Source organism: Aptenodytes forsteri, unplaced genomic scaffold (assembly GCF_000699145.1).
Source record: "Aptenodytes forsteri isolate BGI_AS27 unplaced genomic scaffold, ASM69914v1 Scaffold23, whole genome shotgun sequence".
Lineage (NCBI taxonomy): Eukaryota > Metazoa > Chordata > Aves > Sphenisciformes > Spheniscidae > Aptenodytes > Aptenodytes forsteri.
Genome location: NW_008796043.1, coordinates 5451526 through 5477347, shown reverse-complemented (window position 1 = coordinate 5477347; position 25822 = coordinate 5451526). Strand labels below are relative to the sequence as shown.

The 25822-nt window shown below is 40.0% G+C and overlaps 1 protein-coding gene and 1 long non-coding RNA gene across 2 annotated transcripts in view; both read right to left on the bottom strand.

Annotated features, from left to right (window-relative positions):
• Positions 1-25822, bottom strand: part of ZNF521 (zinc finger protein 521) — a 221555-nt gene that overhangs the window by 110344 nt on the left and 85389 nt on the right. The window contains exon 5 of the mRNA XM_009285634.1: positions 11406-11490. Coding sequence (XP_009283909.1) covers positions 11406-11490 — 85 coding nt within the window. The remainder of the gene's footprint in view (positions 1-11405; positions 11491-25822) is intronic.
• LOC109279661 lies at positions 21895-25459 on the bottom strand. The gene is made up of 2 exons (XR_002086280.1): positions 23920-25459; positions 21895-22795 (listed from the first exon to the last, which is right to left on the bottom strand). It is a non-coding gene; the product is annotated as an uncharacterized LOC109279661 (long non-coding RNA).

Sequence of the window (25822 nt, the reverse complement as noted above, 5' to 3'; positions counted from 1 at the left end):
GCAATTAGGGTTTTTTTTTGTTTCACAGACATTTATACCTGGTTTGCTGGTCGCTAAAGCATCTGTCTTACAAGCTGAAGGACATGATGGGCTGTTCAGCTCGTACACACATGCATATACCCGTGTACATAAGAAGAGAGTGCATTCAATCATAAAACAACTTGTATTTTAAGTAGGTATTACCGTTTCACTTTACTATTGATTTTCCACTGGCTCCACTTGAAGAAAGTAACTCTACATGTAAAAAAGAGTGTGCAGGAGTATCTTCTGACCATACACGGTCTATGAGGCGTGCAAAATTAAGGATTGTTACCTAAATATAATTCTAAGCTCCCTTAAAGGCAGAATTAAAAGTACTGCTTGCTGAAAGCGTGGTGGTAGCTCGACCACTATGCTGAAGAGACAGAACGAGTTACTTTCCTCAGTAAGGATCACTGAGTGTGTCACTGGTTAATTCCTGTTCTATGCTCCTCATTAGCATTACTCTCAAGTTTCTGGTTATCATATCTGAAATATTAAGACATAATAAGTACGAAGGTGCAGATAATTGGATATTAACCAGAACATACTTGACTGGGCAGGAGGTAGGTCCTTGCTTAAACTAATCCTGAAATGTATTAATCACCAATTAATGAATGGGTTTCAAATTCATTTTCTGTTATAGAACACCTCTGAGTATCTAAGCTTTTTCTAATAAAATGAGTTGGAATAACAGGATAGGAATAAGAAACACTCCAGTTTGAGGCTGGTTTGAATTAATTCCCTATGGCTTGTTGTTAAGTTCATTGAAAACAATAATCCTGGTATGAGTGACTTTCTTTATAAGGTTGAGAAAATAACCATATATTATAGCACTTATAGGCTCTATTTGCAGGTGCAAATGGTCATACAGAGGCTAAATTCAGAACAGAGCTAGTTCACTGGAGAACTGCTATAGCACTATCTATAGTTTGAATTAATTCCCTATGGCTTGTTGTTAAGTTCATTGAAAACAATAATCCTGGTATGAGTGACTTTCTTTATAAGGTTGAGAAAATAACCATATATTATAGCACTTATAGGCTCTATTTGCAGGTGCAAATGGTCATACAGAGGCTAAATTCAGAACAGAGCTAGTTCACTGGAGAACTGCTATAGCACTATCTATATTTCTTAAGAGCAATATAGGTCTAATATTTCTTAAGAGGAAATATAGGTCTATAGACAAGCAGCATAAGACCTGCATCAACTCCAGATGGATGTTGCCAATTAATGATTTTCAGTGTGAAGACAGGTATACAGGTATGTCAACTTCTGTAAGAAAAAATTTCAAACACCTCCTCTCTCCACCCTGGCCCAAAATGTGGTCCACACCAGTCCAGTCTGGCGATCTGGGCTTTTGGAGGGTGGAAGAAGAATGGTGGGAGGGCAAATACTCAGAGATTATGAAATCCGGTTAAGAAGCCTGGTGGGATGGGCAGGTGCGTTGGGGGGGAGAGTGACGGAGGGTGATGTTAAGCTCAGAAGCCCCAGCTTTGGACAACTTTGCTGATTTTGCATTAAGCATGCACCTTTAACCAGCAGTACTAACTAGCTTGACATGGTTGTACTTTTCTCAGCTGAGAGGCTAACCAGCTGCACTCAGTTAATCTCTAAATAATGTAAGTTTTTGTTAACTGGGCATATTTAAATTCAAAAAAGAAATGCAAGAAACAGAAACAAAGTCTCAAGTTTTCGCTTTTTTTCTTTTTTCCTAAATATAATATCCTTACATGTCCAGGATAATTTTTAAATGGATACTTTAGCATTTTTATTATTTGAAATGGGTGCCCACTACCGCCCCAGAAAAAAACCACCAGAGATCCTTATTGTTACTAATGAAGAAAATTATAACAGACATGGTTGAAGTACTATTATTCCCCTTTCTCTCTTCTTGCTGTCCTCAGTGTTATTTACATTGATGTGAATTGCAAGTAAACCAATATTATCCATCTCTGTATTTTTTCCTTAATTTGTTGACTTTAATTTTAGTAAGTCTTAAATAAGCGCTTACTGGAGATGAAGTAAGATATGCAAGCAAGTAGTCCTTTTATCAACAATTTTGCCACAGAAATACACAAACATTTCAATGGCTCTTCATTAGCAAACAAATCAACAAGTGATATTTTAATGCATGACTTTATTCCATCTCTGTGGGGACCGTAGTTGAGAGTGTGATGTACAGTACAGAGAAAGGAATCATCAGCCACAATGTCCCAGGGCTCTATCCATTGAGGACTTCTCAGCCTCTGCTTAAAGAGTGCATTTAATTGACTGATAGACAGTAGCTTCTTTGTTCACAGAAGACAGCGAAGTAATGGCAGCTTGAAAATCGTACCATCTACAGGATCTCCTGAGACTAGTAACAGGGGGATATGTGTCAGGAATAAATAAATAATCTAATTATTAAGCCACTTCCTGTCAAGTTAACTCCAATTTGTTGGCTTTTGAAGGCAACAAAACGAGGCATTTTTCCTCATTATGCTTCTCTTTTTATACCACTGGTAATCACAGGCGGATTAAAGGGTGCCTGATTGGTTTTTTTGTCAAGGAACTGAGAAGCAGCCAACAGTACAGAAAAACAGAGTTGGGGTTAGAAGAAATTTCATGCTTGTCTCCTTTCCAGCTCCCTAACAGCCCACACTGCTGCCCCATACAGTGCTGCCAGCTGTACAGCAAATGTGTACCCCTCCAACGGCGGCCTACCAGGCCACAGGCTCCATCCTGAGAGCTGTGAGATACCTTGCAATCTTGGCAGGTAGCTACTGCTGTCATAGGCATAATTCTAAAGGTGACCTACGAAACCCCGTCAGCTCACCAAATGCAACAATATGAGCAGCTGAAGTTCGACACCCACTCTCCATATTGGCTTCTTTTGTTTCGCTTCCTGCGCTTACAACGCAGGGAGAAACCTCGGGACATACTCCGTCGAAGAATCGGAGGCTTCTCTGCTAAGAACAGGGACGATTTAGAAAAGCGATGGTGAGACTACCCTCTGTGCTGGCAGCTAAACACAGCCCAAAGCAATGTGTTAAGGCTACTGATAAAGCCTGCAATACAAATGGTCAGCAACAAAGAACAAAAGGGAAGGCTGACACCATGCCATTAATGCAGCCTGTGGTGCCTAAGTATTAACATGCACGGTATATCACTGCAGCGGCTCAGAGGAGAATCTTACAGCAGGTAGAGGGAAAGGAACAACTTTCATACTGCCTGGCATTACCTTTCGGTAGCGTGCCCTTCATCAAGTGCTATTCATACCACAGGCATTTCTGCAGGAAAAATCTAAAGCTTACATGTGCTTTGCTTCATTTCTTCACAAAATGAACTCCAGCCTGAATTGTGGACATTTTTCAAATGCTTCTTTTAGTAGTATTATCATTACTATTATTACTACTATTAATATTATTTAATAATAAGGCATTTTCATTCTATTTTATTAGAATTTTTTGAGTCCAAGGTGTCCCTCCCCAAAAAAAAGGGGTTCATACATGTTTGCACACTGTGTCCTGACTTAACCAGGTGCGGTGCCCGGGGGGGGGTGGGGGGTGGCAGGGTGCCTGTAGCCCGAATAGGTGACACACGAAGCCCAGTGCCCAGTGAATGGTGCCACTCTAGCATGTTTACAGCTGCCTTTGCTGTTTCCGAATACATCTTGATGGCAGGGTGCCTGTAGCCCGAATAGGTGACACACAGAACCTGAAGCCCAGTGAATGGTGCCACTCTAGCATGTTTACAGCTGCCTTTGCTGTTTCCGAATACATCTTGAATTTTTTGTTAAATTGCACAGATAATTAAAGCCTCTTCATATTTACTGTCTGCTTCACTGGTACCATGAATTCTGTTTTCAGTTACTGTCTGCAAATTCCCTCTCTGCACAATTTCATACTAAGCAATAACACTTCATTTTACATAAGTTTTATCTGATGTCCCCATACAGAGCTGCCAGCTGTACAGCAAATGTGCAGCTCTCAAACTGAGGCCTACTAGGCCACAGGCTCCATCCTGAGATCTGTAAGGCACCTTGCTGTCATTGGCAAGCGTTCCCTGCTATCGCTGCTACCATCGCTCCACACTACACACAACTTAAAATCATCTGATTATTAGAATTTGTGGTCCACACTCCATTTTATCCTTTATTTAATCTATCCCCAGATCACACATTTGTTTAAATGTTTTGGCTGGTTTACAAATCATGCAGCCATCTGCACAGTAGGTGTGACACCATTTTTTAGACAAAAGTTACATTACAAAACAACAAAGATAAAGTCATTTGAAATGCTTTGGTGTTTGTTATTCTGCCTGGTTTGCTTGGACCAACTCTAAGAAATAAATAGAATTATCTGTGTAAATCGATGAACATCTATGAAAAACAACACCCAGCAGAACGCAGAGCTTGCTCCATTACCTACGTTAATATCATGACAGCTGAGGAGAGATGACCTGGCCCACTTCTCATCTCTCCTGTACAGATGGCTATTAAAGAGAAAGTATCCCTTTTGTATGGTCCATGCAGAAACCCTTTATGGGCTTTTCAAATAAGCCAGCATTGCCCACAGGAGAGTAGCTTCCTGTTAGTATTAAACAGCCCAGATTTCGTCTGTTTTGTAACCCAGCTCCTCACAAAATAAACCTACGTTTTCTCAGATTTAACACCAAATGCTGGTTTTCCTGGGTATTTCAATTACATCTCCTCATTTTGCAGACAAGGTAACCAAGTTTCCTCTAACTTTTGGACAACTTCTCGCCAGCTCTGCCTGTAAATAGGAGATTCCCAGGCATCAAAATGATTTTCTTCATCGCCAGCTCTGCCTGTAAATAGGAGATTCCCAGGCATCGAAATGATTTTCTGATGCTAAGAGGGTATGATCCATCTCTTCACTATAAATTGACAATTTCAATTTCTTACTACTCAGGAATCAGTGAAGGATGACCAACAAAAGGAAGTCTCCATCTCTTTCCTCCTCTAATGTGTAGATGTGTATCTTTGGATTCTTTTTCTCCCAATCTGCCTGTAAATAGGAGATTCCCAGGCATCGAAATGATTTTCTGATGCTAAGAGGGTATGATCCATCTCTTCACTATAAATTGACAATTTCAATTTCTTACTACTCAGGAATCAGTGAAGGATGACCAACAAAAGGAAGTCTCCATCTCTTTCCTCCTCTAATGTGTAGATGTGTATCTTTGGATTCTTTTTCTCCCAATCTCAGGTGAGAGGGACTTCACAACGTCAGTTTTACTGTACAGTGATTAAACTGACATTCTGAAGATGTGTTACTTGAGGTCAACGTGGTGCAACAAGTATTAGTTGCCCAGCACAGCTTTCTGCGTATGTGAAAGGAAAATCATGGGTTTTAATGACCCTAGGCATTAGACAAATAACAGAATGTGTGAATGCCACATGCTATTACAACCAGACTGAAATTTTCTTGGGCTCCAGAAAGCCGACTGAGGTATTTCCTTTGTCTCGACATCAGTGATGTTGTCTACACGTACCATAATGTACACTGCACAAATGTGAGGCAAATAAGATGATTTATTTTTATAGGTTTATTATGCATGCAGTTAATACATGCATAATGCAAACATGCATATCCACACAACACACAAGCATATATACATATTATATACTTATATCACTGTCACTGAAAAAATCAAAAACCGTGAGTTGCACTAAAATGTGTCTTTACGTCTTCTAATGGTTACATACTACTTGTTATTATAAAACACAGCTGTAAAATTTCTTGGCAGAGAAATTAAAATCATAGATCCCACCTTCTATATACTCTTCTTTTTAAACTACAATTGTTCCAGCATAGATTTGTTTACTTGGGGCTTAATGAAGTATTTGCTGGTGTAAACTAGAATTCTTCATGTCAACTGCAGGGTTGCTTCATCCTGTTTTCCCATTTGCTTCCTAACTTCGGTGCTCGGCATCTTTTTTTCTTTCCCTTCATTTCCTCCTCCTGCTCGCACCTGCTACCTTGCTCAATGCTACACAACGTCCTCCCCTCAAAAACAAGCACCCCCCCCTCACCACAACAGACTTTACAAAACGTGTTTTATACATGATACTGAAAAGGTTAAAAAAGGAAAAGTCTGTTTACTTATCAGAAACGACCTATAATGAAATTGTCAAAAGTAGGGTTGTAAAAAGGTACTGAATCCTGACCACCACACCCTTCCCCCTTGCTCCCCGACTTTTCAGAGGGGTAGTGGCTCTTGCTATGACACTGGGGCTTGCTTTCTCCATCGACAAAAGTAGCAGCAAACTACAAAGATTGTGGCTGTTTCCCCCTTTTATCATTCTCTTTGTCAGCCTGATCAGTCCTCAATGGTAAATGTGCTGCTCTGTTGTGCACAGCCAGCGGCTCGCAATTTGCTCACTATGTTTCATGAGACAGTTGTTTGTGGCTGTTTGGAACACATTTACCTCTTTGGGGATTTATGCGCTAGTTGCAATGCCAACCTCCATAGTGATAGAGATTTCTTTCTAACTAAAATAGATAATTAGAAGCTGGTAATTATTGGTCAAGAATTATCAGAGTGAAAAAAATTAAGCTCTTCATAAATAGTTCTTGGCAATGTCATCTCTTTACATTATCTCATGCCTAACAGCACTTTACTCAGAGCACTTACAAATTTACACTACTGCTGTTGAGCCTCATAATTTTATGTGGAGTAATTCCTTTTCTGAGTTAAACACGTCCGAACTCCCCCAGTTCTGATCCACTCTGTATGTGCATGTGTGCAAAATCCTAGGCAAATGTTATGGCAACTGTCTATTTACACTGAACTGCATCAGATACTACAGATGTAAAGGGATCAGTGGAAGAAAAAACAATGTTTAGCTTGTCTGCTTAAAATAACAGGGAAAATAATAGGAGGAGCAGTGGAGTGCAGCAAATAGAACACAAACAATGGCAGACTCTCTTCCTACCCTCTCAGGTCAAATGCCAACTGTAAACTATGTGAGCAAAACAAAGGGATGCCAGAAAGCCTCCCTCTTCTCCACAGACACCATACACCCAGAAATAGAATTTTCTCAAAGCAAGCTGCTAAAAATGCTACATATTCCACTTGGAGGGAAAAGTAAAAGAAAGAAGGCTGCAGAAGAATTACCATGTTTGCCAGCACTTTCTAAACCCATATGAAACGCGCCTGGATTTACGTTTCCTCCTTTCCCACTCAAAAGCTGAGAAATTGTTTTGCCAACAGATTTCAATACACACACCGACAAACATGTTTTCACTTGGCAATCATCCTCATGATTATCCAACCAAAAGTACATGCTTACATCTAGGTCCAAAATAATACCTAAACAGAGGGCCTATTTAAAAAAGCCTACAGTTTGCCTCGCTTTCTGTCCGCTGGCATCCCCTAGCCTAAGCTTGAATCAGTGTGTAGTTTAAGCAAACACGGGTGTTGCTTGACGAAGCACGGTGTCTAGAAATGTGCAGACAGATCTGGCAGGCAGAACTCCTGAACTTTCACTCACTTAATGCAAGCAAGGAACTGCACTTCTTTGCCTCTTTGTCCTCATCTATTCAATGGAAAAGGCTTATTGCCCTGTCCCATCACAAAGATGTTGGGAAGACTCGATTAAAGGCTGAAGAACAGTTTTAAAATGGGAAGTTCTAGAAGTAATGAACATGTAGTTACTGAGGAAAGCCATCCCTATGACATCTTTTTAATATATAACTTGTGTAATAATGAATGTAAATTGTATAGCTGTCAAACATACTTAAGGTTACACTTCACTGGGTCATCTGCAGATTTTATTTTCCATTAGGTGGCATAATCCCTCTTGTTGAATTAATTGAAACGTATAATAAAATCTGTAAAAACACTATATACCCACCTAACAAAGAAGAGTAAGAGGCTTTTCAAATAGCCTCTAATCCCTCTTCCCCTGCTAAATGTCTAGTTGAGATTATATTTGATTAGACAAAAACACACACATACACACAACCTAAAAATACCTACCCTCAGTGGAGCTATTTTAGCCAACAAAGTAATTCCGGTTGCCTTATTTAAAAGTCTAAGTTTCACACTGGGGTTTTATAAACATATCTTTGCCTCAGTGACCTTCCATAATGCAACTTCTCTCTGTGGATGTTAGCAACATGAACTCAGTTTACATCCCAGGATCACGTTCAAGGAGCATAGTAATTAGATGGGACATCATCAACTTTTCTAGGCTCCCAAACTGCTAAAAAGATGGTGAGTAGCAACTCTTTCCCTCAGCTGGCTGAGCATGTATCTCTATCAGTGGTCCCTACCCATTCCTGAATGAAGTCTGGCAGACGACTTTCCACCTTTGTGTTTGTCCCATGTCCCAGCTGCCGCCCCTTTTCTCTTTTCCCTGAATTATGATTATGGAGTCCTTCAGGTAAGAAGACACTACAACCATCAATAACCGCAACACAGACAATGCTAGCATTTTACTATGAGAGGAAATAACAGTTCCTGAGACTGCATGATGATGTCTGTAAAAGCATTTATTGCCCCTACATTTGATCTCGGGATTATCACACTGTTTGACTTTTAACGCCTGCCTTCCCAGATTACTTTCCCTCTCTCTCGCATTTAAATTCCTTCTTTTTTTTCTCTCCCTCTTCCTGAAGCTTTCTCAGTTTCCCTTCCCCAGAGGAGCAAAGACACTAGATCTTGTTCTGCCAATCTCCTACTGGGAAAGCAAGGGCAGGAAGACACATTGTATCAGATACATGTAAAAAAGGGAGGGACCAAGGTGTTTAGGAAACCAGGTTTTTTTGTTTGGTAAATGGGCTGTGTCAACAAGTCAATATTCACTTAAGTGTTTCATCTAATATATTTGTCAATCTACATATTGATATGCAGGCAGATATCTGTGGGTATATATATGGGTTATTTATTATATATATTCGCACAAATGTGTTAACGTGCATGTTCTGTATTATATATGAATAGTATAAGCCTACCTACAGACGCACATAAACTAAGGCCAATTTTAAATAGCTTGATGTCACCCCTTGAACCTTTCTCTCTAGACAGAATACGGTCTTGGAAAAAGGCCTGTGAACAATGATATAAATTAAAGGGGAGGGGGGAGAGTGAAATTAGAAAGATAGCTAAGGAAAAATCCAATTAGTGGTGAGAAGGCTAACAGAATTGGAGATCAGAAATTATTTTTCTCTGTGCTTCGATTCCGAGGTCACATTCAAAACTCTCCGGAACGTTGATATTCCTTTCACTCCACCCCAACACAAAATCCCCTTGCATTTGCTTAAACGAGGCTACATCTTTAGGAGCTGCACTGTTAAGTCTGGCAGTGCAGATAAGAATCTTCCACTGAACACAGGTTACCACAAGCATGACCGGCAAATCTCCCTGCATGTTTTGCAAGCTCCTTCTTTATTTCACTGTGAAGATTTTATATTAAGCACGTTTAAATCTGTGTCACTATGGTTATGTCATGAAGCAATATCATGCATGATTAGATACAACACAGACAAAACAATTAAATATTTTTTAAAAGATTCTCTTTCTCATTCAACCTCAACCAGCTGTTAGAAATAAAACACGGCAGTTAATAGCTCAGTTTAAGAAAATCTCAGTCTTTTCACATCTGCAGGCTGAAGCTAGCTAACTGGATTTGTCCTGCTTTACTGACTCTCTCCTCCTTTCTCTCCTCCCATTCTGACCCTTTACTAAAACTCATCCAGAAAATACGAGAAAAAAAAAGAAAATCTGAGCATTTCATGAAAGAAGTGGGCTCCTATTCTGAAAATGTGAGGCACTTGGGAAGTGGGTGGCAAGCCCGCTCTGCCATTCCAGCATCGTCCCTTACCCATAGTGCCCATATTCCCTGTCACGTTTCAGTGTCACTATATGCTACAATTAAGAACATGTCAAACACTGGATTCAAAGAAAACAGCAGAAATGGTGAGTTCTGTTGTTGGTAATAACCTACTTTTAAATTCCGTGTTACTGACCCAGATTGAATACTGTGAAGTAGTTCAAATTATCTCCTCCCCAAAGACACAAAATATCAAAACTAAAGCTTAATCCAACAGGCAAATCGCTGTGCTCCTTTACAAAACCAGCTTGTCATTTGCGTTTATTCATTTTTATGAAAAGTATATAAAATGTTCATGCTCTAAATGTATTAAAACTTATTTATAAATTACCGAGAAAAATGGGCTATTAAGTTTTGGCAGGTAACTTTCTTTTACAGTGCAGCCAAATTACTGGTGCTCATGGAAGAAATCTGCATGTTACCTTTGAAGCAAAAAAAAAAGAGCATCAAACTAAGTATTTTTAAGTTATAAAATGAAAAAACAACCAAATTCTCTTCTGTTGGATATGTAATTACTGGCTTCTATACCGTATCGTTTGGTCTGTGCTTTGCATGCTTTTCTATTATTATAGCAAGAAAAACAGCGTAAGGGAAGCAGGAGTATAAAATCAGTGGTATCCATCTCTGTCTTGAAATGTGAAATTTGGAAAAGAGGCTAAAAACAAAACGAGACAACCCTGGCAATGTTATCTTATTAGCGGGCAAATGATGTGCTTGATAAATTTAATTGGCTGATAGAACTCTTAGTGCTATTACTGAGTGGTTACCAAATTGAAAACATTATGGGTAATCCTAGGGGAATAAGCAAATAATAGGAAAATATGAATATCAAAGAAAAAGCAGCTTTTGTTTTATGCCAATTTACAACTGTAACAGCCTTGTAAACATCAAGCCAGGCTTGGATTCAGGAATCCTGAAAGACTTTTTTAAATGCTTGTACCTTAAAGAGCAGATTCCATTACTGAATACCACAATTCCTTATTTTTTCAAATAAATGATAGTATTTAATTGTATACAGATACGCTCAGGATTTTTTTCCAGACTGCTCAAACACAACAAACAATACTATTTTATGGCCATTTGAATTATTTATGTTTCCTAATGACAAAAACTCGCCAGTTTTGATTTTGGTACCAAGGTGCTTGAGAAGTACACAGTAGTGTCATTACCATAATAACTTCTGAAATTAAAACCTGTCTAAAACTCTATGGAAAGCTAACATCCAGTTCATTAACCATTCCTGTTAGTTTGTTTTCAATAATGCAAAAATGATTAGAAGTTTAATTTGCTAATCACCTGTGTTTTGACTGGCAGTGGATATATAATTCTCTGCAGAAGTCTAAACTAGCCCTTGCAGAAAATAAAATATGCTAATGCTTTATCAAGTCTAATAATATGAATAAAAAAATCAATCATGCCTAGGTTAATCATTGATGGATGCACAATTAATTTCTCCTTAACTCTGTTTAATTTTAGAGGCAATGATGATCACGAGTAAGAGAAATGGCTATCTGTCTTTCAGAAGTTTTAGTGCTTCACTTACCAATCATGTGGTTTGCAACATGAACTTGGATATCCCATTCATTGTAGAAAACCATCTGACATTTGATGCACTGGTAGGTCTTCTTCTAAAGAAACAAGGGTAGATAAAATTTACTGAAACATACAATTGGAACCATTTCATTATAACTCAAAATACTGAGTTCAAAGTGGTCATTTAAAGCTCTCCAGCAGTGTTTTCATTAAGGCTTAATTACTAATATTAAAAAATAACACTCTGCAGTTCTGCAGTACCTTTTATCTGAGTTTCCTGAAACTCTGTAGAGCTTGGGGTTTTTTCAGCTTCCTAACTCCAGGGACAGTCCAGTATTGCTGAAACACCAGCTTTATATTCATGGAAGGCAAAATGCAATGAGAATATGTGGGAGGCGATCCAAACAACACTGAAATCAACGCGAATCCTTCATTTTATACCAATGGATGAGGCCCACTACAGAACTGGGGAGAAGCCAGGAATAGAACACAGAAATCAGAAATCTGCTTCTCCCTCATTCTCAACTGGGATGCAGAATCTCCTCTGCACCGTAGATTTTAAATGGCCCATCAGGTTGCCATCTTTCAAGGAGGGAAAAATCCCTGCTAGCCTGGACAAATGGTTACTGTATCCAGGCAGTTGCTTCATTATCTATTGGCAAGCCTGTACCAAAACTGGGAAGGCTGGCTAGAAACCAGCCGGAGAGCAATCCTTCTGGCCACGTTAGACTGGGCCTGACTTACTTAAAAATCATGGTGTATACAGATCAAATTTCATTATAAACAAGGAAATGCGTTACTCTGGTCTCTTTGGTGCGTGGGAAAAGTTCTTCATTTGTGTCTTGGTGTCTTTCAGAAGAGATCTGCTATTTCACTTTTCTACAAGGTATATCACTTGTCCAAGACATTTCAACATCCTAAGAATGTGATTTTCTTTTCTCTTACTATTTTTCTTGACCTGAATTGGCCAGAGATTTGACATTAGAAAGCATTGCTTTAGAAGTGGAAACTAAGAGTATATTCAAAAGTAAAATTTTGGTTTTTCATCATAAGACACAAAATCTGTAGTTATCCAAGCATCTAATGAGACAAGGCAGATTCATAAAATTATTCAACTGCATAATTGTAGTACCAAGGACTCAAGTCCTAAGGTAACAGTCCTGGAGAGCTCAATTGTTGTTTTGAAGATGCAATGAAGGCAAGGTAAGCCCTGAACTGCCACATCAAGGCAGTAACTGAGGAGACACGTATCTTTCTGTACAGCCACAGACTTGCCTACATCAGCAAAATGAAAAAAAAAAAAGGAAAAACATGTATTTTTTAAAGAATGTAAAGTTACAAAAAGCTGGCACAGATGTAATAAAATGCAGATTTCGTATATATCTGTTGGTGAAGAAGTAGGGTTCACTGGATAATGTGCATCGAAAATCCAGCCTGTCTTGTATATATTTAACTTCTGAAGAGTGTTATGCAGCTGGTATTATTGATTACATTTTAAAAAAAGGGTTTTTTTCCTGACTCTGAACATTATTAAAGACTTGCTGGATTTGTTATCAGCATCTAAATTTAGATGCCCTGTCCCAGGCAGATAAAGTGCCCATCCATTAAGTATCTTTCTACTTCAAGTCTGTAGGCAGGAATATAAAGACTTTTTCAACATATGTCATTTTGTCTTACCAAGTTAACTGAAAGATTAGTGACTAATCAAAGTCAACTCTGAAATTAAGTGCTCCTGTGGGCTCATCTTTACAAATGTCCCATTGCTCCTCGTACACAGAGGCCATTTTAATTTTCTTGATGACAATAACAAAATGTATTGCGTTGCTTCTCAGTGGAAACAATCATAAGCCTTTTTTGCTGTTTTTCATTTAAATCTTCAGTTTTCTGAAATGTAACCAAGTTAAATCCTTATGTAGACAAACAAAATCAATGGGCACCCAGAAAACAAATCTGCTTTGACTTAGTTTTACAGTTACGATTTGTAAAGCCTGCTGTTTTAAAAGATAGAACACTTTTTCTCTTTTTCATTGTTGTGACAATACTAGTAACATTGCTAGAAATTCAGATTCAGTCTAAGGATTTCCTATTATATGTTGGTAAATTTAACCTTCCTGCACTACATCTAGCTCTATCAAAGACCTCTAAATAATGACAGTCACGATCAAAGATTTATTATGCTAAGCTCTTTACAAGATGCTTTTTGATGCTGACATATAGAACAACAATATTGCATAAATAACAATCAGTCTCCCTTTTTTTAAAACATTGTTTCCCTTTAGAACTAGTTAGAAAATATTTCTTACTCCCTGATGACTGGCACTATATATTGTTTATTAGCATACCCCTAGCATTATTCCTGATATGTGACTTTGTTCAAAAACAAAGAAACATAAACTTAATGGCTGGTCTTTTCTCTTGTTAGCACAGTAATGCAGAATGCATGTCAAGAATTGTTGGCAAAATTATGACTGATGTACATAATGACAACACATACAAAGGTTGGGGTTTTTTTGAAGTCTAATGCCAAAAAATACACTCATTTGACAACAACAAAAAAATAATAATTTACTAGCACTTACTAGCCTCTTCAAAATGATCTGACATATTTGCAGAATCACACACAGACGTTTTCTTTTTATCATGAAGGGAAGAATGTTTTTGTGACTGCTGCTTGATCAAACACTAGTTCTTTTTTGTTTCCAAACATATTCTAAAATGTTGACATCAACTTTTATTAGCTCAACACACACTCATCTCAAAGTGTCTAAACTTGTGCATGGTTTTTATTTTAAAAGCAAACTCAGTAAATTCCATTTACTCTTAGATTTTCAAATGATCAAACCCAGTCATTTTCACACCACGTTGAACAAAACCCACATACTTATTTCCATATGTTCCGCATTCTAAGGAAGTCCTTTTTCACTGCAAGTTACATCTTAGTCTCACAAGCTTTGTCAAAACCACGGGACTCGTAACTGCTCACAGGAGCTCCTGGGTCCTGATGTGCTTCATGGCTGGTCCCAGTCCCCTACTGGGGTGAGATTCGGGGGGAGACCCAGCCCCTCCTCACTCCGTGTTCCCACAAAGGGGCAACTCGGGGGAATAAGACAGAAATGAGCCCTGGGGTTTTGCAGCTCCATGTCCCTTGCCTGGGTAGCCGGGGAAGAAGCCTTGCAGCAGTTGTGTAGCACAGCACAGAAGAAAAATTGGGTTGCGACTCGAGGCATTTGAATCTCTCTCTCGTGTCTCCAGCCCTTTGCGATACAAGATGGCTCCCCAGAGAAAGAAGCACGGGGCTGTGACAGCCATCCTTGCCTTGCCTTGCCTTGCTGCAGCTGTTTGCAGCGAGGAACCCTGGCTGAGCTCCCTGCCCCTCTGCCCGAGTCACCTGTGCCTACGGAGGACTCAGCAGGACCTCGCGGGCACCCAGGCCTTGCTGCTCCAGCTCACAGCCCAGGGCATATCACCTCCGCACAGTGATGAAGGGTGGACAGCTGGGGGCACTTACACCCTAGCCTGCCACCACTGCCTTTGCCAGAGGACACCTGTCAGCCTCCTGCAAGAGACAGAAACATGACAACATTCTCATTCTCCCCTCCAAACACAAAAACAAGCCGACGCACATTTCTTGTTACAGAGTAATTTCGTATCAGCAAAGGTGGGCCGCAGAAGACCCTTACCAGTGCATTTCCATATGGACTCAGGCAGGACCAGTATGGTATCTGGAGAAGCCACACTGCACTCTAAACTGTACCTTGTTGCAAAACTTCCAAAGATTAGTTCCAGAGGAGAGCGACACATACGTTATCAGATGGGATTAAGAAAATGGTTTAACTTTTTCCTTTTATTTCTTATATTATTGTGGCCTCATCTTTTCATAAAAACTCTTCAATAAACAAGCCCACAATCCTTCACTAAACCCCCTCCTGTCAAGAACCTAAGTGCCAATTTGTTTCCTACATGCTGAGTGTAAATCTGAGGCCCAAGTCATTCCTGGGGCCATTAAAAATTGCCATAGAAAAGTAACTGCTTGGACTAGGTGTCTCACAAGAGCACTGCGCAATCTGGCTGCCTCTTGCATTCCTGTTCGTTTGCATTCCTGTTTTCAGAACGAATTTAAAGTCTTCCGGCATGCAAAGCTTCTCTGTGTCTACAGTTAATGAGCTTTGGATTGGGCCTTCAATCCATGCAGAGCATATGCATGTGTCTCTCTAACCTTTTGAATAATTAATGTCACCTAGACCTTTAATAATTGTCCTGATCCTCACTTGCCACTTCGCAGTTTTCAGAATTTCCTTTCTATAAAGGTACCCAAGGTGTCCATGTCATGTCAAATGGGGCTTTGCTCCTTTTATAAACGGCCCCAGAATATGGTCTTTCAATTGGTACTTCAGTTCTGTGTCCAGAACTTTATTGCTTTTATAAACAAAGTAAAACAACAAATAAACACTCTACTAGAGGATTTACAGTTCTATTCAGAAGTGCTTCAGACGTATGCAGACGATCCTTCTATGTAGCCTTCTGTGCCCTGTGACTGTCTGAGGTATCCATACATTCTTCTTTTTCTATTCCCTAGCCTCATTATATTACTTGAAAATGAACTGCATATGCTACTTATCTGCCCATGCTCCACCTCCTTGTCAAAGTCATTCAGAATTTTATCACCTGCCTATTTTGTTCTGACATTTCCCCAGTTTTGTACTATCAGGGAATTTCATCACCTTACTACTTATTCTTTCTTCCAGACTACTGATATGCTGCATAAATTCAAGAAAATTGGTGCAAATAATGATTCTTAAGGCTTTCCATTATTCACACCCCTCCAACCTAACCTGCTTCAATTCACAAGACTCCTATGCTCTCCATACCCAAGTTAGTGTTTCTTTTCTTTTTTAATCAAACAAAGTATCTCTCCCTATGCCATACTTATTCACCCAACAGATTAGTCTTTTGTGCTATACCGTTTCAAAAGCTTTGCTAAAATCGTGGTAAATCATATTTATAGGCTTCTCTGTCAGCACTTGTGGCTACTCTCTCAAAATACTCTTTATTGAAAATTTTAAGCATGATCCTCCCTTTGTGAATCTTTGCCCTCTATCCTTCATTAAATCCAAACTTTCTAGGTGTTCTTCTATCATGTCTTTGATAAGCCTTTCTCTTATGTTCCTCACTGTTTAAATCAAGCTCACAAACCAGTAATTTCATGCATAATCCTTACATCCCCTGTTAAATGTCTGTTTAGTAGCCTTTTCCCAGGCTGTTGATACCTCTTCTTAAAAGACTGTAAATTTATCTGCTTAATGTTTCCTTTTATCTTCAGCTCCTTTTTCTGAGAATTTTGGGATAGATATTTTTCTGTGCTTGTAAGTCACTTTTCGTATACTATATTCCATTATATTACACCTAATCCATACTTCATTCTTCTCCAGGGGGAGGATATGCCACAAGCTCCGCGACAAAGCACTTTTTCAACAGTATTGGTTTCTGTGATTACATATACCATTTCTAGATCTCCTCTATCCCCCTTTTAACTGAATACTTGTTTCCTATATGAGAAGTAACCAAAAATATGCTTTATAGCTTCTAATGCACTGTGTCTACATTCCCTCTTTTGCATACAGGCTTGCAGGCATCCCTAGTTTATTCCATATTCCTTTCAGACCTCTCTTGCATGCACTACCAAAAATGGCTTTGACGTGTACCTGTTGACCTAACAATAACCTCCTGTTTACACCTAGGCACACTGTTTACCCATGTCACACCAGTAAAGGGGACTTTCAAGGCTTTTTCCACTCAGTTTCAGCACAGGCCAAGGGCATGGATCAATGACACAGCTGAGACAACCTGCTGCTGCCAAAAGAGAGCAATGCCACACCTCCTATATCCTCTAATTCCCCTCTCCCAGACCAAGCATTCAATCACAGAGTCCCTCACATTAAATCCAGGGTGGAGCTAATTCAACCTGTTAAAACAACAGAAAGGTAACCCAACAAGAGAAAGTGAATAGCTTCCAAGAAATCATATGCAAAACCAAGTTAAGACTTGCACACTAACTGCAGCAACTTGCCAGTGCTCTACTCCTAATGCTGCCAGCTGATTTTTTACATCATTATTTTATTAAGCGTTTGCAGCGTGCTTGGCCCTGCATGAGGCACAAGAGCAACCATGGTCCCAGCTTATTTGTCCATTTAGCCGTTTTTCATCACAGCTCAGATTATTTTTGACAGTACCTTAACTGAGGATTTTTTTTCTATCTTTCTGGATGCTTATTTTGTCAACCTTAAGCTCTAAAAAAACTAAGCATATGTTAGCCAGTTTCACTGCGTAGTTAGCTATTTATCTTGCTTATGGGGCACTATCAACTTGCATTTTTTTTGAACTGACTAATTGCTAACTCTTCTCATTGCTCACACAACACCCTTTAATTAGTATTTCCTGATTGCTTTTAAAAACATGTTCATAATGATTTTATGAGGATTTTTCCGTTCTTCTGCTTTTGTTTAGCAGGGTCTTAAGTTTAATGGCGCCTAAGTGCACATGCCTAGAGACAGAATACAATCAATCCCATAAGGTAAGCAAAATGAAAAATGGAGTAAAACATTACTTTTTCTAATTTCTTTCATTATGGTTACTTACTGCTTTAAAACACAAAATGCATTGAGGCAGAAAGACAAATGTTCATTCTCGCAGTCCTTCCTTCTCTACTCTGCTTGAAGTCTTGGTCTGCTGTTCTGTCTTTCACCTTTACATTCTGCATTTAATCACGTCTGTCTTCAATGTCTCTTAGTTACAAACCTTTCCTTCCCCTGGCTGATGAAGTGCATTAGGTTGCAATGTCTCACATCCCCACACAGAAAGAACCGCATCTTGCAACATTTAAAAATTGCATCTCTTCCCTTCGAGCTCTCTAATACTTTAAATCTCTCTAGGTCTTTGAAACTCAGTACTGAAGTGAGGTACCTGTCAGAAAAGTGACTCTAAAACCTGGCAGCGCATGGCTGTATATTTGTTTTCTCTCAATTTCTTCGTGTCAGGTTTACATAGTTTATGAGTACAAACAGCTTTAAGTACTGTGAATTTGATTTGGGATCTGAAAAACAAATATGCTTATTTCTGTCTTTCTATCCTAGGGCCTGATCCTGGGTTGAGCCTCTGAGCACTGCAAGTGTATGTGCTGAGCAGTGCTCAGGAATCCGGGGCTGACTGTATCAGCAACCGAATTCTCTGTCAGCATCCCCACCTCTTTCTGTCTCCTTACATGCACTTAAAATCAAAGGTGGCTGCCAACCTGAGACCCTCTGAAGCCAGAGAGCTGCTAACCCATCAAGAGGCATCTTAACATTCAGCATCTCAGTATCAGAGTGGCTGTGTGGCTATGGACATTAAGGAGAAACTATGATCAAGACTATGCTGATAAACTTGCAGATGATGTGGCATCAAAGCATGGGCAGTAGAACGTGACTTGGCAGGTCTGAGATGCAAAAAGCTGATATTCTGAGTAAGCCGATAGACTTTTTTCTTTTTAAAGTTGCTTTTTTTCCTTTGTTTTGAAAAAGGCACACTGAGACAGACTGTCATTCAATAAAGCCACTACTTTCTTCACCAACAATCAGCAACAGATGTAGCCCAATAAAATTAATAGTTTGCAAGTACGCACAAGAGAATACTCTTTTGTCTATTTTCTCCATCACAAATTTTGTAAATGCTCTCTGGATTTTAACAGAAAGGCAAAATTGGGGGCTTTTTATATACCTTATTTTGTTTGACTTAAACACTAGAACCACTCTTCTCCCACACTATGAAAAATTAATGCTGATTAATTTCACTTTCTGAAGTGACTCAGGACTCTCCCCCTGCCCTTCACTGTCCACGTTCAACTCAACCTTTATTCCTGCTGAATTCTGGGCTATTACTTACAAAAATAATTTAATCCTACAGAATAGAACTTGTGCTCAAAAATATGCAACATTAATATTAATGTACAAACAGAAATATATTACTCATACATAATATATAAGAAATTAATTTTCATTGAAGTATCAGGAGAAGGATTAAACCCCTTAGATCCTTCTCATGCAATTAGCTCTGCACTTGGGGAAGTCAATGGGACTTCACAAATGAAGGCTTCACATGGTAACACTGGCAAGACTGGGGTTTTACAAAGGCTTGCCTACACTACGCAACATGCCACGAACAGAGTTCTACAGTCATACTGCTGTAATTATAGTACTACCCTGTATGGATACTCTTAGGCCACATCAGTGTTAACAAATACACTGGTAGCATCTGAGCTGGCACACAGCTGCGGACATTGCAATGACGCTTGACTGCGTGCCCAGTTGGAAAAACCTCCGCTGGGGCAGCGCGGCTGCCCAAGGAAGTGGTGTACCAGCAAAACAAGTACTCTGCTGAGCCAGTCTTCAACGCTATCCACAATGATTTGTGTCCAGCCATTTTTTCCTGTGAAGACATACTTGCTTTCCTCTAAGGGAATTAAGGGAACTTCCCAGAATTCCCTCTGTCCCATTTCATAATCTTTTACTTTCACATTACTTCTTAAAATTTCAGCAGTTCCTCTTAGGTACATCCTGTAATAAGCTCATTTCTTTTTGCATGAGGCTTCAGTCTACCATTTCCCTATCAGAAAAAAGAGATTGCAGAATTTGTTTCAGAAGCAGAATGTCATACTTCTAGGTTTGCAGGACTTCAGCCACTCAACCACCATCACACAAAGCACCAGCTGTGAAGCAGGGAACATAAGAAAACTGAGGAGCTACGGTTAAGACAGATAGTTCAGGAAAATCATCAGGTGATGCAGACATTCCCTGACTAGGCCTACGAAAGAAGCACCAAGCAGCAGAACAGGATCAATTGCAAGTTGGCCACTGTCAGTGATGGTTGCAAGGTTTTCGTATGCAGCCAGCCACGTTCCTAAAGTTTGGCACTGAACCTATTCCAGCCATCAGAGCAGAAACCAAAAAGAGGACTGTCGTAGCAGTGGGAAAACAAGTACAAGAGGAAATCTGGAAGCTTGGAGTCTCAGATCATTCTTTGTTGGTGAACCACCCCGATTCCTACTGGAAAACGTGGAGAGGAAGAGGTGGCCTTCCAGATATGAAAAGCCATTAGGTGTGCCTTTTTGCACACAATGTTGAATCTGGATAATAGGTAAAAAACAGAGGAAGTCCATCCCACACAGGATACCAAAACTGTGGAAGCATGATTGAAGGGGACAAACACTTCCTTCTCTCCTACCTCCCACCTTGTTTTTGAATACACAAGCAGCAAGCAACTTTTAAATAGCCATATTTGTAAGTGGCTGTATTTTTAAGTCACTCTTCAGAGGCATTTCACAGGCATTACAAATGATCAATGAATGCATGTGAGGCTTTCACCATGAGGAATTCAGGCCTCTAATAAAAACTGCAGGCACGGGCTTTTTTCCCAGCTTTGCACATTATTACTGGCAGCACTGTACTGAGATGCTCAGTATCAGGAGAGGCCCCACCCTTTTATTCCCTGACTTATGAAGCCATGTACTAGCAACAAAGGTTTAACCACCAAGGAAGAACAGGATAACATCAACATATATCTGGCAGGTAGGCCCAAAGGATGGCGGAAACTACAGAATCACAGAATGGTTGAGGTTGATCTCTGGGGGTCCTCTGGTCCAGCCCCCCTGCTCAAGCAGGGCCACCTAGAGCAGGACCATGTCCAGATGGCTTGTGAGTATCTCAAAGGATACACAACCTCTCTGGGTAACCTGTGACAGTGCTCGGTCACCTTCGCAGTAAGTGTTTCCATCTGGCAGGTAGGCCCAAAGGATGGCGGAAACTACAGAATCACAGAATGGTTGAGGTTGATCTCTGGGGGTCCTCTGGTCCAGCCCCCCTGCTCAAGCAGGGCCACCTAGAGCAGGACCATGTCCAGATGGCTTGTGAGTATCTCAAAGGATACACAACCTCTCTGGGTAACCTGTGACAGTGCTCGGTCACCTTCGCAGTAAAAGTGTTTCCTGATGTTCAGAGGGAACCTCCTGTGTGTCGGTTTGTGCCCGCTGCCTCTTGTCCTGAAATGTCCCATGGCGAGGACGGATGTTAGCAGGAGACACATTTCTGCTGTCATACTCAGCAGAATACACTGTACGAAATACTACAGGTCATATTTTATACACTAACTTGTGACACAATGCAGCAAACGGAATAAATGAAAGTTGGCTTTGGCAGGAGAAAAAAGTACCTAAGGGTTTTGAACAATCAGGCATAAGATCAATTACCAGCCATCACAGAGCTATGAGAGGTCAAAGAAGAGGACTCTTTTAACAAGATGCTACATATCAGGTGGTTCATTTATGTTCATTTTGTACAACTTCGTGAAACAAGCAGTACTGGGTCTACGTAACCATTTTAAATTAACGGTTAGCCCATTTTGGTTCCCTGATGAGAGAGTAACAAATTTGGGTGTTATGTTTGTTGTATGAGACAAATAATACACACATTACATGCAACAACTTTATTGAGCAGTGATAAAAAACACTTCTCAAAACATTTACAGTCACTTAAGAAGTTGGTCTGTGAGCACCACAAAGAACAGATCATGGTTTCTTATAGCTTCATTTCTTGTGACTGATTGACTTTTGCATAAAACCAGGCATGAACTTCAGTTAAAGCCATCTTCCTGGTTTGGATCTCCAAAAGGCCTCTCTCCTGTCTGGATTCTATCACCTGCTGGGTCACCTCTCTTCCCAAATGTTGTAAAAACTTTACAGGCTTTGAGATTCCCATTAATCTATTAAGTTTTTCTTGAAACTGGCCAAGACTAGTCCAAAAGTAAGAGGGGGAAGAGAGAGAACTCTCTAGAGGTATGCAAACCAGCAGACAAAAAGAGACGTGCCCTGATTTCCCATGTCTTGTTCCTAAAGATAATCAGGCTAGAAAAACAGGGGAAATTTCATGTTGTTTCTACCCAATTCTGAGGTCAGAATACAAATACTCATCACTATTCTGATTTTCCACCGGGGCTGTGCAGAAGGGAAATTGTGGCATGTTACCCTGGTCACTTGGCCAGCAGATACATGTACAGGGAAAGCTCCATGAGGACAGTGGGCTGCACAGCTGACCTGTTGGAGTATACATCTCAGGACGTTTTGTCTCATAAAGCTTTGTTGAATCTACATTTGCCCTCTCTAGAGATGCTTAAGGTCTTCATCCACATTCCTGCGTCCCTCTCCAGTTCTGCCTTCCTTCAAGCAGGCATCCCCCCCAACACTGCATTGTTTCACAGAAATCTTGGTTTGGTGCTCTTGAAAACTTTGGAGAATACATTATCCTTTCTTCCTCTCATGTGAAGTTTTCCACAGGTGTGAAGAAGGTGCCTCTCCAAATTCCCCATCTGAAGCCTCTGACAAATAACAGGACAGACAAACAGTATTAGATTTTAATGATCAGTGGACAGGAAACTGAGAAAACTCACTGCAATTATCCCTCTTGCTTCTGTTCAGCAGCTCCCAGCCAACACATAGGCTTCCTTTCACAGACTGACTTCATGGTGTATGTAAGAAGGTGGGAAGTTTGCTGCTTAACTTTGGGAGGATTTACAGCAACAGGATAATAAATAACACCATCCTTGTTAAATTCAGAGAGGACTCTGTCTGATAGCTCACTACTGAAAGTGTGAAGACAAAGAGAAAAGAAATGCTTATGCCTGTATCTTGTCAGCCAGTCCATGGCAGTGGTACTACCAGAAATTAGAGCATAGCGTAATGTGAAGGTGGCCTACTGTGGCAAGAAAAACAGGGTAGACCTTCCTAAAAATATGTATGGTCACATCTTAAACAATACTTTCCTGACAACAATGTCAAAATGACGCAAGAAGACAAAAATGGTATTTTTAGTGAGCTCATTCTGAAACTCCAGAAGCAGAAAATATGTTTGCCACAGATTAGTTCCACAAACTATTTCAAAGCCAAATCTCTGTGCCAGCAACAAACCTTCTTTACCTTTTTCTGTCCCCAAATCCAAAATCCAGCATGAACATCACTTGTTCTGGGCCTGGATTCACTCACAGGAAACCCAAGGCACTACTTCTTACGTTTACATTACAAGTTTATGTGCTTATTCATAAAAATCCTGTAGTCAGAATGATCAGCTTGGATTGCTGATGAGGAGGACTATTTTAATTTCTTTATGTATTTCAATTAAATGCATGACTATTGATTTCAGTGCATTTTTTTCTGTTAAAAGCACAGTGATTTATGTTGCTAAAATGCTATTGCCTGCCCTGCCAAAAGCATGCATCTGGGAACATTTCTGGGTTGCTCACAGTGTTTTCTCTCTTCTTTCCGCCTCTGACTGCCAGTGCATGCTGTTGAAACAAACCAGCTACTTCAAAAGGCAGTTCCTGTTTTCTGTCTTTGTGAGTCTGGCAGTGTTTTGAGAAGCGGGGAGGAATAGTAAGAGAAGAAAGGTGGATTCAGGGCCCATGAATAAGGAGGAAAAAATGTAATGATAAAACAGTACACCTACCTGAGCTCCATTCTTTCTCCCAGGGCGATACCATTTCTGGATTCATCTGAGGTTGGATAAGTTGAGTTTCAAGGAGCCATCAGCTCTCCGCAGCATCTGAATTTTGTGACCCCAACTCCACAAGCTCATTGTCAGCCTGCACTTTCACGGCTCCTTCCAGAACGGTGCTGTGATGTGCCCAATGTCCCCTGCTGTGACATGCCCATCCTGGCATACGGCTCTGCGCAACCACAACAGGACAGAAGAGCAGCCCCAGATTCACACTTATTCTGTTCTTCAGCTGGTGTGACAGTTGCCAGTTCTCTCCTTTGTCCAGCACTTTTGATACTCTCTGCTATATTGAGTTTCTGCAAGTCTTTTGCAACACCTAAATAAGCATCTTTATTCCTGCAGTAATTTGGCAGTGGACTTGCACTGCTCCTTCTCGTGTCAGGACCAGAAAACTCAGAGTGTTCTTGTATTATTAATGAAGGACTGTCTGCATTGCCACAGGTAATACAGTATTCACATGAGCTTCACATTCGTGGAACAAAGTGATACATAACTTAAGCTACTTACAGAAGCAATTATGCTTGCTGAGCACCTACTCTGGAAGTTACCAACAGGACCCCAAGCTGAGTGCAGTTGCACACATGGATACACTAGCATAAGATAGGTTTTAGCAGTAAACTGTTGGTGTAAGCTGGAGTCCATTCCCTCCTCCTCCCCTGCCAGCTAAGCAATTAACAATGTAACTGTTATTGTACAGTTACGCTGGTATGATTCTGCATGAACAGAAGTCATGAAGCTTGAGAAGTGAGGGCACACCTTCTGCTGAGTCAGGAGTTTTCTCATTAGGTGCATGACAGCATATTAAGGAGGAACAAGAGAAGCAAGGCCACAGACTTTTTCTTGAACACTCCTTTTCATCTTCCAAGTGCTTTACAAAAAATGCATCGCAACTACGCATGGCAACACACTTTTCAGGAACTATCAATCTTATTTTCTGAATAAGGAGAATGAAGCAGAGATGTTCAAGCAGAATTGTCCAAGTCAACAAAGCAAATGAGTGACAGAAAAAGGACTGATGTCTGGTTCCCAATTCACTATCATATCAGACCTAGTTCTCCACTTTTAAACATCAGCTATCACCACAAAGATTATTATCCTAGCCTAACAGTGTGCTTGCAATGATTCAAGATCTTTACAAGAAATCTACAACCTGAAGTCAGCATCTCATTAAGCTCAAAGAATAAGTTACAGATTTACCAATTTTAGAGCTCTTTCAATAGCCAGCTATCCACAATCTGCCCGTTTAAGTCTGTTTGACAGCTTACAGGTACTAGACTCAGCAGTATGATGGGCTTAGTGAGTTCTGACCTGTTCCTTCAGTTGTTGTAACTGATGATGAGCACTGCCCACCATTTCCCATCCCAGATGAAAGTTAACTTTCAGTGAAGATGATTCAGGTCAACATCTTTCACTTAGCAAGCAGGGTGAGCTCAGCGGCTGATAGCTCAGCTGATGACATTATACCATGTTAAGGTAATTGCACCCTATTGTGTTACTGAGTACAGGCTAAAAAAGGAAGTTTTCTAGTTCAACCATGAGAATACTTGGCAAAGAAGCCAGAAGTGACATTTTTTAGTGTTTTCTTTTATCTTAAAAAGATATTTTCTAGTACTCTTACCATGGTAATCTATTACTGAGTAATCTATAACTGAGTTACATAGTAATCAGCACTATTAATAGTCTGACAACTAGTCTCCATATTTTTCTTGCCTCGGGAATGAAATGTTCTTGTATAAAGGTTGAAATCTCAAACCACATGACTCTCAATAATGCAAATGAAACCTTCACTCCTTAATATTACAATTTTTTTTTTGTTGAAAATCCCCAAAATATAGCATGTTTAAGTAGCCGT